Source organism: Somniosus microcephalus, chromosome 1, assembly GCF_052327205.1.
Source record: "Somniosus microcephalus isolate GS21.2 chromosome 1, FLI_Smic_1.0, whole genome shotgun sequence".
Lineage (NCBI taxonomy): Eukaryota > Metazoa > Chordata > Chondrichthyes > Squaliformes > Somniosidae > Somniosus > Somniosus microcephalus.
Window position 1 is genome coordinate 318939227 of NC_140987.1, and position 15400 is coordinate 318954626.

The following is a 15400-nucleotide window of genomic DNA, read 5'->3' on the forward strand; positions in this document are numbered from 1 at the left end:
CAACTCTGTTTCTCTCTCCACAGATGCTGCCTGACCTGCTGAGTATTTCCAGCATTGTCTGGTATTATTTGCATGTCATTTAGTAAAAATAGAAGACCAAATCAGTCACTGTAATAAAGCTTGTTATTATAAAAGCCACTCGTGCATGCATCATGAGCAGAGTTATTGTTGCCAGATTAACAACCCTTTGTTGCGACAGTAACCACTAAGAAATCCTCTAACAGAATCTGAATCAAACAAGATCTGAATTTAACGGCGGTGTTTTATTTCCCAGGAGTCACCACAGTGCTCACGATGACCACGCTGAGCATCTCTGCCAGGAACTCCTTACCCAAGGTGGCGTATGCGACAGCCATGGACTGGTTTATCGCCGTCTGCTACGCATTTGTGTTCTCGGCGCTGATTGAGTTTGCGACCGTGAACTACTTCACCAAACGGAGCTGGCCGTGGGATGGCAGGAAAGCCATGGAAGCTCAGGAGATGAAGGTGAGCTTCGCCACACTCCATTGAACCACCTTGCGTGGGTTGCCCTCAAACCTCAGCTGGTTAACACAAAACAAGAAGGCCCTAGGCTTGATTCCCGGCCTCCACATTTCCCAACCAACCTCCCATTTGAGTTTGCCTCGAGCAATACCATTTCTGGCTCTCGGTTAAACTTGTTTCTTCTGCGCATGTGTTGAAACATTGTACAGAAGAGGTGAGTCAGTGTTCTGCTGGTGGAGAGCACCAACTGGGCTGGCCTAGTAGGAACATGAGCTGTAGCTTTGATTGCATTTTTTGGACTCAGACTCAGTGCTGTACGGGTTGTCCGTACTCCCTAACCAAGAGGCCCGAGGCTGGCCAGTAATTGGCCTCGGGCCTCATTAACATTTTGTGCCTGAGCCTGTCTGGCCTCCTCAAGCAGCTCGCCCACTCTAGGAGCACAAATGTCAGGCCACTTACCTCGCCGGCAGCGGCCAAAAAGGAACTCCCGATGGACTGAGGGTAGTTGAAGCAGTCAGCGAGAGGGGGCTGTGATCGCGATGACTGTGGAGCCTTGGCCCGGCTCCTCCTGTCTCCACAGGCAGGTTCAGTTTTAACACTGCCTTCAGTTGGTGGCCGCGGCTTAGGCTGCTCAAGAATGTTAAGCGGAGGAGGCCCGACACATGCCCTGATCACCACAATCGGTTTTCTGTTAGGTGACCTGAAACAGGTGTTTAGCTGTTCATTTACATATTAAAGGTATTAAAAGGGTTATATATTATGAGGAAAGGTTGCACAGACTCAGCTTGTATTCCCTCGAGTATAGAAGATTAAGGGATGATCAAATTGAGGTGTTTAAGATGATTAAAGGATTTGATAAGGTAATAGAGAAACTATTTCCTCTAGTGGGTGAGTCCAGAACAAGGTGGCATAGCCTTAAAATTAGAGCCAGGCCGTTCAGGGGTGATGTCAGGAAGCACCCCTTCACACAAAGGGTAGTGGAAATTTGGAACTCTCTCCTCCAAAAGGCTGTTGAGGCTGGAGGTCAATTGAACATTTAAAAACTGAGACTGATATGATTATTGTTAGGTAAGGATATTAACGGTTACAGAGCAAAGGCGGGTAAATGTAGTTAAGATACAGATCAGCCACAACCTAATTGAAAACTGGAACAGGCTCAAGGGGCTGAGTGGTCCTCTCTTGTTCCTAATGTAAAAGGCTCAAGGGGCTGAATAGCCCTCTCCTGTTCCTGTGTAACAGGTTCGAGGGGTTGAATGACCTCTTCTTGTTGCTGTGTAACAGGCTCGAGGGGCTGAATGGCCTCCTCCTGTTCTTGTGTAACAGGTTCGAGGGGCTGAATGGCCTCTTCCTGTTCCTGTGTAACAGGCTCGAGGGGCTGAATGGCTTCCTCCTGTTCATGTGTAACAGGCTTGAGGGGCTGAATGGCCTCCTCCTGTTCCTATGTAACAGGGTCAAGGGGCTAAATGGCCCTCTCCTGTTCCGGTGTAACAGGTTCAGGGGGCTGAATGGCCTCCTCCTGTTCCTGTGTAACAGGCTCGAGGAGCTGAATGGCCTCCTCCTGTTCCTGTGTAACAGGCTCAAAGGGCTGAATGGCCTCCATCTGTTCCAGTGTAACAGGTTCGAGGGGCTGAATGGCCCCCACCTGTTACTGTGTAACAGGCTCGAGGGCTGAATGGCACCTCCTGTTTCCTGTGTAATAGGCTCGAGGGGTTGAATGACCTCCTCCTGTTCCTGTGTAACAGGTTCGAGGGGCTGAATGGCACTCTCCTGTTCCTGTGTAACAGATTTGAGGGGCGGAATGGCCCCCTCCTGTTCCTGTGTAACACTCTCGAGGGCTGAAAGGCCTCCTCCTGTTCCTGTGTAACAGACTAGAGGGACAGAATGGTCTACTCCTGTTACAGTGTAAAGGCTTGAGGAGCTGAATGGCCCTCTCCTGTTACTGTGTAACAGGCTGGAGGGGCTGAATGGCGCACTCCGGTTCCTGTGTAACAGGTTTGAGGGGCTGAATGGCCCCGTCCTGTTCCTGTGTAACAGCCTCGAGGAGCTGAATGACCCTCTCCTGTTCTTGTGTAACAGGCTCGAAGGGCTGAATGGCCTCTCCTGTTCGTGTGTAACAGGTTCGAGGGGCTGAATGGCCTCATTCTGTTCCTATGTAACAGGTGGGAGGGGCTGAATGGCCCACTCCTGTTCTTGTGTAACAGGCTCGAGGGGCTGAATGGCCTCCTCCTGTTCCTAATGTAACAGGCTCAAGGGGCTTAATGTCTTCTCCTGTTCATGTGTAACAGGCTCGAGGGGGATGAACGGCCTCCTCCTGTTCCTGTGTAACAGGCTCGAGGGGCCGAATGGCCTCCTCCTGTTCCTGTGTAACTGACTCGAGGGGCTGAATGGCCTCCTCCTGTTCCTGTGTAACTGACTCGAGGGGCTGAATGGCCTCCTCCTGTTCCTGTGTAACTGACTCGAGGGGCTGAATGGCCTCCTCCTGTTCCTGTGTAACTGACTCGAGGGGCTGAATGGCCTCCTCCTGTTCCTGTGTAACTGACTCGAGGGGCTGAATGGCCTCCTCCTGTTCCTGTGTAACTGACTCGAGGGGCTGAATGGCCTCCTCCTGTTCCTGTGTAACTGACTCGAGGGGCTGAATGGCCTCCTCCTGTTCCTGTGTAACAGGCTCGAGGGGCCGAATGGCCCCCTCCTGTTCATCAACAACAACAAGAACAACGTGTATTTATATAGCGCCTTTAACGTTGTAAAACGTCCCAAGTCGCTGCACAGGAGTATTTTAAGACAAAAAATTTGACACCGATCCACTTAAGGATAAATTAGGGCAGGTGACCAAAAGCTTGGTCAAAGAAGTAGGTTTTAAGGAGTGTCTTAAAGGAGGAAAGAGAGGTAGCGAGGCGGAGAGGTTTAGGCAGGGAATTCCAGAGCTTAGGGCCTAGGCAACAGAAGGCACGGCCACCAAAGGTTGAGCGATTATAATCAGGGATGCTCAAGAGGGCAGAATTAGAGGAGCGCAGATATCTCGGGGGGTTGTGGGGCTGAAGCTGATTACAGAGATAGGGAGGGGCGAGGCCATGGAAGGATTTGAAAACAAGGATAAGAATTTGGAACTCGAGGTGCTGCTTAACCGGGAGCCAATGTAGGTCAGCGAGCACAGGGGTGATGGGCGAACAGGACTTGGTGCGAGTTAGGACACAGGCAGCCGAGTTTTGGATGAGCTTAAGTTTACGTAGAGTGGAATGTGGGAGGCCAGCCAGGAGTGTGTTGGAATAGTCAAGTCTAGAGGTTCCTGTGTAACCGGTTTGAGAAGCTAAATTGCCCTCTCCTGTTCCTGTGTAATTGACTCAAGGGGCTGAATGGCCTCCTCCTGTTCCTGTGTAACAGGCTCAAGTGGCTGAATGGCCTTCTCCTGTTCCTAATGTAACAGGCATGAGGGGCTGAATGGCCCACTCCTGTTCCTGTGTAACTGACTCGAGGGGCTGAATGGTCTCCTCCCGTTCCTGTGTAACTAAGTCGGGGGGCTGAATAGCCTCCTCATGTTCCTGTGTAACAGGCTCGAGGGGCTGAACGGCCTCCTCCTGTTCCTGTGTAACAGGCTCGAGGGGCTGAATGGCCTCCTCCTGTTCCTGTGTAACAAGCTCGAGGGGCTGAATGGCCTCCTCCTGTTCCTGTGTAACAGGCTCGAGGGGCTGTATGGCCTCATCCTGTTCCTGTGTTCTGTCTGCTTTAGGTGACGGCCACAAAAATGGTCGGGCCCAATTACGAGTCGAACGTTTTTCAGGTTCCTTGGGCACAGATGGCCCCCAAAATTGATCCTCGTTGCACCCATTTTATGCCCAGTAAAACGGGCACAACAAGGTTCAATTTTTACCCCATTAAATTCAATATGTACATGGACCCTGGATGCCTAGTTTATTGCCTACACCAATATGGCGGGCCAAGCATTTCCTGCTCGCAATATTGGAGGTTTAGTTGCCCATTTAGTGCCCTTTAAACGGGCGTGGCATCATCCAATTTCCAGGCCAATCACTTAGTAGTGGCCTGACGTTTGACTAGCTGCCTGCTCCAAAGATCCAATGCTTTGCCTGGGCAGTTTTCGATCCTGGGTCCATTTTATACACTTTCCAGCTCTATAGTGAGATGACACAGAGCCGATGGGAAAGGGCACATTGCATCGATTCGTGTGCGGATAGTATGGTTAGGGCCTGATGTCAGTTTGGTCAAAGCATTAAGTGTTCTCTGGGCTTGCAATGTTCAATGAGAGAAGACCATTTAGCCCAGTGAAACTCATTCCTCTATAACCCTAAATCTACCACTGAAGTCCATCCCTCTATTACCCTAGATCTCTGACGAATCCTATCCCTCCATTACACTAAATCTCCTTTGAAGCCCAACCCTCTAGTAACCTAACTCTCCATCGAAGTCCATGCCTCTATTATCCTAAATCTCCCATCAAAGCCCATGTCGCTAGTCATTTAACTCTCAACTGAAGCCTATCACTCTAGTACTCTAACTCTCCCTCATAGCCCATTTCTTTGGAACCCTAACTCTCCCATCAAAGCTCATCCCAATAGTATCCTAACTCTCCATCAAAGGCCATCCCTCCAATACCCTAACTCTCCTTCAAAGTCCATTCCTCTAGTGCCCTAGCTCTCCCATCGAATCCCATCCCTCTATTATCCTAAATCTCTCATCAAAGACCATCTCTCTAGTAATATAACACTGAAGCAAAACCTATCCCTCTATTACCCTAACACTCCATCGAAGCCTATCCCACTAGTACCCTAACTCTGCATTGAAGCCCAACACTCTATTACCCTGTCTCTACATCAAAACCAATACCTCTATTACCCTTACAATAGCAAAATACTGCAGATGCTGGAAATCCTCTATTACCCTTGCTCTCCCATTGAAGCCCAGCCCTCTAGTACCCTAACTCTGCATCAAAATTCATTCCTACAGAACCTTAACTCTCCACCAAAGCCCATCACTCTAATACCCTAACACTCCCATCAAAGCCCATCTCTCAATCCCTTAACTCTCCACCAAAGCCCATCACTCTAATACCCTAACACTCCCATCAAAGTCCATCTCTCAATCCCTTAACTCTCCACCAAAGGCCATCACTCTAATACCCTAACACTCCCATCAAAGTCCATCTCTCAATCCCTTAACTCTCAAGCAAAGGCCATAATTCTATTACCCTAACTCTCCATCAAAGGCCATCCCTCCAGGGCTTTAACTCACAAATCAATGCCCATCCCAGTAGTACCCTAACTCTCCCATCAAAGCCCATCCCTATATTATGCTAATTCTCCCATCAAAGCACATCCCACTAGTTCCATAATTCTCCCAGAACCCTAGCTCTCACATCCAGGGCCTTCCCTGTAGTACCTAACTCTTCCATCAAAGTCCATCCCATTTTTACCCTAACTCTCACATCCAAGGCCTTCCCTCTAGTACCTTAACTCTCCCATCAAAGTCCTTCCATCTGGTCCCAAAACTCTCAAATGACGCTTATCCCTCTAGTTTCTAAACTTTCAAATGAAGGCCAGCCCTCTAGTACTCTATCTATCCCATTCAAGACCATGCCTCTGTTATCCTAAGTCTCCCATCAAAGCCCATTTCTCTAGTCTCTTGACGCTCAAGCGAAGCCTAGTGATCTATTACCCTAACTCTCCCATCATAGCCTATCCCACTAGTCCACTAACTCTCCCATCGTAGCCTATCTCACTAGTTCACTAACTTTCCCATTGAAGCTCATCCCCCTATTAATTTAACTCTCCCATCGAAGCCCATCATACTTTTACCCTAACTCTCCCATTGAAGCCCATCTCCCTAGTACGCTAATGCTCCCACCAAAGCTCATCCCTCTTGTACCCAAACTTTGCACCAAATTCATTCCGAAAGAACCTTAACTCTCCATCAAAGCCCATTGCTCTAGTACCCTAAATCTCCCATTGAAGCCCATCACTCTAGTACCCTAAATCTCCCATTGAAGCCCATCACTCTAGTACCCTAAATCTCCCATTGAAGCCCATCACTCTAGTACCCTAAATCTCCCATTGAAGCCCATCCCTCTAGTAACCCCAACACTCCCATCAAACCCATCTCTCTAGTCTTAACTCTCAAGCAAAGGCCATCGTTCTATTACCCTAACTCTCCATTGAAGGCCATCCCTCCAGGACCTTAACTCACACATCAATGCCCATCCCACTAGTACCCTAACTCTCCCATCAAAGCCCATCCCTATATTATCCTAACTCTTCCATCTAATCTCATCCCACTAGTTCCTTAATTTTCCCAGCAGAGTCCAGCACTCTATTATCATAACTCTCCCATTGACTACGCTTCAAAAGTACTTCATTGGCTGTAAAGTGCTTTGAGACATCTGGTGGTCGTGAAAGGCGCTATAAAAATGCAAGTCTTTCTTTTCTTGGATACCAACACCTGCTGATGAAGAGGGGAATGAAGTTCATGCTTCAACGAGAATAATTTGATGAAGCACACTGAAACATAGAAACATAGAAGATAGGAGCAGGAGTAGGCCATTCGGCCCCTCGAGCCTGCTCCGCCATTTCATGAGATCATGGCTGATCATCCAAAATTCAGCACCCTGTCCCTGCTTTCTCCCCATATCCCTTGATCCCTTTAGCCTTAAGAAATATATCTAACTCCTTCTTGAATATATTAATGAATTGGCCTCAACTGCCTTCTGTGGTAGAGAATTCCACAGGTTCACCACTCTCTGGGTCAAGAAATTCCTCCTCATCTCAGTCCTAAATGGCATACCCCTTATCCTTAGACTGTGACCCATGGTTCTGGACTCCCCCTGCATCGGGAACATCCTTCCTGCATCTAGTCTGTCTAGTCGTGTTAGAATGTTATAAGTTTCAATGAGATCCCCTCTCATTCTTCTAAACTCTAGCGAATATAATCCTAATCGACCCAATCACTTTTCATACGTCATTCCTGCCATCCCAGGTATCAGTCTGATGAATCTTCGCTGCACTCCCACCATGGCAAGAACATCCTTCCTCAGATAAGGCGACCAAAACTGCACACAATACTCAAGGTGTGGTCGCACCAAGGCCCTGTACAACTGCAGCAAGACACCCTTGCTCCTGTACTCGAATCCTCTTGGTATGAAGGCCAACATACCATTTGCCTTCTTAACCACTTACAGCACCTGCATGCTTACCTTCAGTGACTGGTGCACAAGGACACCCAGGTCTTGTTGCACTTCCCCTTCATACTGGAGATATTACATCTAGTTCCCTCATCTAGATCATTAATATATATTGTGAATAGCTGGGGTCCAAGGACCGATCCCTGCGGTACCCCACTAGTCACTGCCTGCCACTCGGAAAAAGACCCATTTTTTCCAACTCTTTGCTTCCTGTCTGCCAACCAGTTCTCGATCCAAGTCAGTACCTTACCCCAATCCCATGTGCTTTAATGTTGCACGCTAATCTCTTATGCGGGACCTTATCGAAAGCCTTCTGAAAGTCCAAATACACCATATCCACTGGTTCTCCCGTATCTATTCTACCAGTTACATACTCAAAAAATTCTAGTAGATTAGTCAAGCATGATTTACCTTTTGTAAATCCATGTTGACTTTGTCCAATCCTGTCACTGTTTTCCAAGTGCTCTGCTATTACATCTTTTATAATGGACTCTAGCATTCACCACCTTTTTTAAATAGCGGGGTTACATTAGCTACCCTCTAATCCATGGGAACTGTTCCAGAGTCTATAGAATTTTGGAAGATGACCAGCAATACATCTACTATTTCTAGGGCCACTTCCTTAAGTACCCTAGGATGTAGATAATCAGGCCCTGGGGATTTATTGGCCTTCAAACCCGTCAATTTCCCTAACACCATTTCCCTACAAATACTGATTTCATTCAGTTCCTCCCTCTCATTAGACCTTATGTTCCCCTACATCTCTGGGAATTATTTGTGTCCTCCTTTGTGAAGAAGATAGAACTAAATATGTATTTAATTGGACTGCCATTTCTTTGTTCCCTATTATAAATTCCCCTGATTCTGACTGCAAGGGACCTACGCTTGACTTCACCAATCTTTTTCTCTTCACATATCTATAGAAGCTTTTACAGTCTGTTTTTATGTTCCCTGAAAGCTTACTCTCATACTCTATTTTCCCCCTCTTAATGAATCCGTTTGTCCTCCTTTGCTGAATCCTAAACTGCTCCCTATCCTCAGGTTTGCTGTTTTTTTCTGGCCAATTTATATGTCCTCTCCTTGGATCTTATGCTATCCCTAATTTCCCTTGTTAGCCATGGTTGAGTCACCTTTTTTGTTTTATTTTTATGTTAAACAGGGATGAAAAAATTCTGTAGTCCATCCATGCGATCTTTAAATGTTTGCCATTGCCTATCCACCTTCAACCCTTTAAGTAACATTCCCCAATCCATCCTAGCCAACTTGCGCCTCAGACCATCGTAGTTTCCTTTATTTAAATTCAGGACCCTAGTCTCTGAGTCAACTACTTCACTCTCCATCTTAATGAAGAATTCTACCATATTATGATTGCTCCTCTCCAAGGTGCTTCGCACAACAAGATTGCTAATTAATCCTTCCCCATTACATAATACCCAGTCTAAGATGGCCTGATCTCTAATTGGTTCCTTGACATATTTTGTCCAGGAAACCATCCCGTATACACTCTAGGAATTCCGCCTCCACAGTATTGTTACTAATTTGGTTAGCCCAATCTATATGTAGATTAATGTCACCCATGATAACTACAGTGCCCTTATTGCACGCGTCTCTAATTTCCCGTTTAATGCCATCCCCAACCTCAGCATTACTGTTTGGGGGACTGTATACAACTCCCACTAACGTTTTCTGCCCCATGATATTTCTCAGCTCTGCCCACACAGATTCCACATCATCAGAGCTAATATCCTTCCTTACTATTGTGTTAATGTCCTCTTTAACCAGCAATGCCACCCCACCTCCTTTTCCTTTTTGCCTGTCCTTCCTGAATATTGAATACCCCTGGATGTTGAATTCTCAGCCTTAGTCACCCTGGAGCCATGCCTCTGTAATCCCAATTATATCATATCCGTTTACATTTATTTGCGCAGCTAATTCATCCACCTTATTATGAATGCTCTTCGCATTAAGACACAAAGGCCTAGAAATTCAGTGTAGCCACTTTTGGGGCGGTAAAGTCGGGCGGCCGCTAAATTTTGCGCCCGGCGCAAAGTCGCACCCCCTTCGCCGATATTCAATCGCAACGCCCCAAGAGGTTGCTGCTGCGCTAAAACAGGCGATGCACAACTATCTTTAGGCGCTAAGCCAGCGGTGCTGAGCGATACCCCCGAGGCCGGGCGCAGCGCAGGTGCGGCGAGTTCTTGATTGACGGCAGACACTCTGGCGCCGGTCATCTCTTAAAGGGGGAGGGTCGATTTGTTTGCCTGCCACGCCCTGCACACTGCAGCCCTCAACCTAGGCCTGACCACTTCAGCTTCAGCTGTACAACGCCCAGGACTATGGAGAAGGCCAGGGACAGAGCGCAGCGCTTCAGCGACGGAGACCTGAGGGTGCTGGTTGGTGGAGTGGAGCGCAGGCGCCATGTTTTGTTCCCAGAAGGTGGCAAGAGGCCGCTGCCCAGCGCCTACCGCAAAGCCTGGAGGGAGGTGTCCAACAGGGTCTCTTCCAACAGCGTGGTTGCCAGGAGTCCTGTGCAATGCTGGAAGAAGTTCAATGACCTCACTCGGGTTGTCAGGGTGAGTACCCTTTCCAGTGTCCTCCTCATCCTTGCATGTGCACCTCACATTATGGGCAAAGGGACCTGAAAGCCCTAATTGCCAGCCCTCATCCAGCAGCTATGGGACTGGCATGAAAATCAATTGCACATTCAGCACTTTACACACTGTCCAAGCTATTTGACCATGGGAGGCATTGCAGACAAGATCAGGGCTACACACTGTACAAGCTATTCGACCATGGGAGGCAGTGCAGACAAGATCAGGGCTACACACTGTACAAGCTATTCGACCATGGGAGGCAGTGCAGACAAGATCAGGGCTTCACACTGTACTTAGAGGCCGTCCTTTCTCTTGCAGGCCAAGGTTGCGCACAACCGGTGCAACCGCACTGACACCGGCGGAGGCCATCCTGACCTCAAAGAGCTCTCCGACCTCGACCAGCGTGTGGAGCGCATTGGCCCCGTCGCCAGTGGAGATGCCGACCCTGTTCTGGGCACCAATGGTAAGGGCATCACCTTTTGGACCTCTCTCGTTCCACTTGCGCATCAGATCAGCATCCTTTGCCACTGTCCGACCAATGCGGTGAATGGCACCACTCATGCCTCCCTCGCTGCCACCCTGTCCTCACTCTAAAGCTACTCTTGTGCCTTCCTGCTTTCAGATGGAGAATCGCCAGGTGAGGAGGCGGGCCCTCAAGCTGCCACTGTCAGCCCTTTGGAAGACGAGGAGGAGGAAGAGGAAGCCGGCCCATCAGTGCCACCCTCAGCCGCGCCAGCCCATGGCGGTGTAGGGGACACGGCTTCCCTGGAGGGGAGCCGGGGGGAAGGGTCGGAGGAGAGTGAAGCTCCGGGGCCCAGCGGCCTGCAGCAACGCGGGAGGGGTGGGGAAGCTCGGCGGACTTCTCCCCAGAGGGTGAGTGCGGCCTCCAGTCCTGCGATGGTCAGCGCAGAGGAGGTGCTCCTCCTAGAGGAAATGGCCGTCCAGGCTGAGCGCAGGCACACTGAGCTCATGGCTGCAGTGGCAAGGATGCCTGACTCCATAGAGCCACTGGCAAGGAGTGTGCAGGAATTCGGGGCAGCACAGGCCAGGAGTCTGCAACAATTCAGTGCAGCACAGGCCAGGAGTCTGGAACAATTCAATGCAGCACAGGCCAGGAGTCTGCAGGACATCGCGGCAGCACAGGCCAGGAGTCTGCAGGACATCGCGGCAGCACAGGCCAGGAGTCTGCAGGACTTTGCGGCAGTACAGTCGGGTTCTAGCCAAGTGCTCAGTCGTGCCGTCCATTCACTGGCTGGTGTCATGCGGACACAGACCAGGGCTACACGGGCACTAACTGCTGCCACCCTCGCTGGATCAGCCAGGCATTGCAAGGGCACTCGCCGCGCAGCAGCAGCCCAGCAGTCTGTCCTTCGGCTGTTTGCTGCGCATGCTGCAGTGTTGGCCCGTGCGAGTGCCAGTGTCTCAGGCGACCAGCCAGCACCTGCGATCTGCCAGGTTGCCACCATTCCTGCAGCCGACACTGCCACTCCACCATTGCAGCTGCCATGAGCTGCTGGACAGACTGCTGCCGCCCAGCCAGAGTTGGAGCAGTCAGCAGCCAGCCACTCCAAGGCCAGAGCTGGTGCAGGCCGACCCCCAAGGGCATCTGCCGTCTCGCCATCTGCCCCTCAGCAGCCTTCCCCCAGCCTTGCTGCAGCCACTGGACTCGCATTGAGGAGGAGCAGCAGGGCGGGCAGGGGCCAGGCAAGGATGCGCAAGGCATCGCCCTCGCAGGCCAAAAAGTAGAGGTATGCAGAAATGCCTGGTGCTTGTTGTAAGGCCGACACTGGTGCAGTTGTTTTTGTGTAAGGCCGAGACTGGTGTCTTTATTTCTTTATGTAAGGCCGAGACTGGTGTCTTTATTTCTTTTTGTAAGGCCGAGACTGGTGTCTTTCTTTCTTTTTGTAAGGCCGAGACTGGTAGTTTTGTGTTTTTGGAGGGGGCTTCTCCACATGAGCATGTAATGTGGGAAGGGCAGAGGTTTTCAATAAATTATTGTTGTTAAATTGCAGTGTGCATGGTTTTTTGGTTAAGTCCTGGTTGCCCTGCTCGGCTGAGGGCTTGTGGAGCGGCTACATTCATCTGCTGACATTGGCACAAGCCAGTCCCTGAGAGGGGGCCTAGAACCGACGTTCAATAAGCCGGCGACGGGCGGCCCTTGCACTTTGTGCCTCCCTCCTGTGCTGGTCCTCCTCCTCCTCCTCCTGCTCCTCCTCCTCAGGTGGTCCTCCAATCTGTGGTGGCAGTGGCTGAGTCCTGCTGATAGCCAGGTTGTGCAGCATGCAGCAAACGACCACGAAATGGGAGACTCGCTCCGGCGAATACTGCAGGGCTCCACCAGAACGATCGAGACAGCGGAACCGTTGCTTCAGGACGCCGATTGTTTGTTCGATGATGTTCCTGGTCGCTTGATGGCTCTCGTTGTATCTCTCTTCAGCAGGGGTGCTGGGCGCACGGAGCGGGGTCATCAGCCAGGTACACAAAGGATAGCCTTTGTCCCCGATAAGCCATCCGCGTGGGTGAGGCTGGGCCTGGAACATGTCTGCCACAGAAGTCTGTCGCAGGATGAAGGCATCGTGGCTGCTGCCTAGAAAGCGGGCATTGGCAGCTAGGATGAGCTGCCTGTGGTCACACACCAGCTGTACGTTCAGCGAATGGTAGCCCTTCCGGTTGCGGTAATCCTCGGCATTCTCCAGAGGTGCCCGCAAAGCCACATGCGTGCAGTCAATGGCGCCCTGCACCATGGGGAAGCCCGCGAATGCTGCAAAGCCCATTGCACGCTGTTGCTGCTTGGCAAGGGCCATGGAGAAGGAGATGAACTGACGTCTCCTTTGGAAAAGGGCATTGGTCACCTGGCGGATGCAGCAATGCACGGCGAACTGGGAGATGTTGGCAATGTCCCCAGTAGCGGCTTGGAAGGAGCCGGTGGCATAGAATTTGAGAGCCACCGTCACCTTGACTGCCACCGACAGAGACGTCCTGCTCCTCAGCTGTGGCTGCAGATCACCGCCAAGCAGGTGGCAGATCTCTGTGACCACGTCCCTTCTGAATCGCAGCCTCCGAACACACTGCTCCTCAGACATGTTGAGATAGGTGAACTGCTGGCGGTATACCCTGGGTGGGTAAGGCCTCCTTTGCCGACGCCTGTTGCCCCCTCTCCGTCTAGCCAGGGCTGCCACTTTCTCACGGCGTCTGTGAGCCCTTTGGATGTAATTGAGAAAGCCTGCGTTGACACCCATTGCAGCCCCCATAATATGCTGGCAAACAATGAGATGTCAATGAAGGCAAAGACTAGTGGAAATCTGTGGCCTGAAGCCAGAAGTACCTGTCCGAGTGTTGGGCCAAAGCAGAAAGCTATCTACCTTGGTCTCTCTCCAAAGATCCGTTTCGCAAGAGGGAGTGCTGCAAAATGGCAGCCTTTTATATTGCAGGAGGAGTGCCCTTTAATTTGCGCCCCCCGCGCCCCGCATCAGCTGAGCACCGTTCCACTTAACAGTCGCTAGGGGCATCAGGCGCACAATGGGGCATTGCCACTGAAGTTCCGGTTTGGGGCACACAAAGGGCATTGCACGAGGAAATGACGTCATGATTTGCGCGCGCAGCTGAGCGCGCGCAAAGACTTTGCGCCGGCGCTAAATCTCGAGTGAAGTTGGGGTGAGGCGCAGTTCTCGCTGCGCCCGGGCGCTACCCGCCTAGCGCCCGACATCTACTCCTCCTAAGGCGCTAACGGCTGGCGCAACCAACTGAATTTCTAGGCCAAAGTCTTCAGGCTTGTTTTTTGAACACTCTTTGTCCTTTTAGAATTATTATTTACTGTAGCCCTGTTTGATTTACACCCTTGATTTCTCTGCCTTCCACCTTTGCTTTTCTCCTTCCTGTCTTTTGTTTCTATCCTTACTTACCTTTCCTCTGTCTCCCTGCACAGGTTCCCAACCCCCTGCCATTTTAGATTAAACGCTCCCCAACAGCACTAGCAAACACTCCCCCTAGGATATCGGTCCCGGTCCTGCCCAGGTGCAAACCATCCAGTTTGTACTGGTCCCACCTCCCCCAGAACCGGCTCCAATGTCCTAGGAATTTGAATCCCTCCCACTTGCACCATTCCTCTAGCCACATATTCATCTGGAATATCCTTCTATTTCTACTCTGACTAGCACGTGGCACTGGTAACAATCCTGAGATTACTACCTTTGAGGTCCTATTTTTTAATTTACCTCCTAACTCCCTATATTCAGCTTTTAGGACCTCATCCCGTTTTTTACCTATATCGTTGGTACCTATATGCACCATGACAACTGGCTGTTCACCCACCCCCTCCAGAATGCCTTGCAACCACCCCGAGACATCCTTGACCCTTGTACCAGGGAGGCAGCATACCATCCTGGAGTCTCGTTTGCGGCTGCAGAAACGCCTATCTGTTTCCCTGACAATAGAATCCCCCATCACTATAGCTCTTCCGCTCTTTTTCCTCCCATTCTTTGCAGCAGAACCACCCATGGTGCCAGGAAGTTGGCTGCTGCTGCCTTCCCCCGATAAGCCATCTCCCCCAACAGTATCCAAAGCAGTATATCTGTTTGAGAGGGGGATGGCCACAGGGGACCCCTGCGCTACCTGCCTGCACCTATTACTCTGCCTGGAGGTCACCCATTCCCTTCCTGCCTGTGCAGACTTTACCTGTGGGGTGACCAACTCATCAAACGTGCTATCGACGACATCCTCAGCAGCGCAAATGCTCCAGTATGTATCCATTCACAGCTCCAGTGCCGCAATGTGGTCCGTCAGTAGCTGCAGCTGGATACACTTCCTGCACACATGGTCATCAGGGACACAGGAAGTGTCCCTGATTTCCCACATAGTGCAGGAGGAGCATGTCATGGGGCCGAGCTGTGTTGCCATGACTTACCCTTTAATAAATTTAAATTAAATTAAATCAAATCAATATCATTAATTACTCTACAATTAAATGATATACTCAAGGGCCCTTGTTTACTAGCACTCCCCGCTACACAACATAGATCTTAGAAACTATAACCACAAAAATTAAGACCTTCTAAACTTTATAAACTATTAACCTCCCTGGGGTATATACTGCCTCTGCCCTGTCACCTCTCCCCAGTCTCCTGTTAAACACTGGAGT

The 15400-nt window shown here is 50.3% G+C and overlaps 1 protein-coding gene across 1 annotated transcript in view; it reads left to right on the forward strand.

Annotated features, from left to right (window-relative positions):
- Positions 1 to 294: 294 nt before the first annotated feature.
- Positions 295 to 15400, forward strand: part of LOC147124878 (gamma-aminobutyric acid receptor subunit alpha-3-like) — a 15784-nt gene continuing 678 nt past the window's right edge. The window contains exon 1 of the mRNA XM_085987064.1: positions 295 to 486. Within this exon, the coding sequence (XP_085843190.1) occupies positions 295 to 486 (192 nt within the window). The remainder of the gene's footprint in view (positions 487 to 15400) is intronic.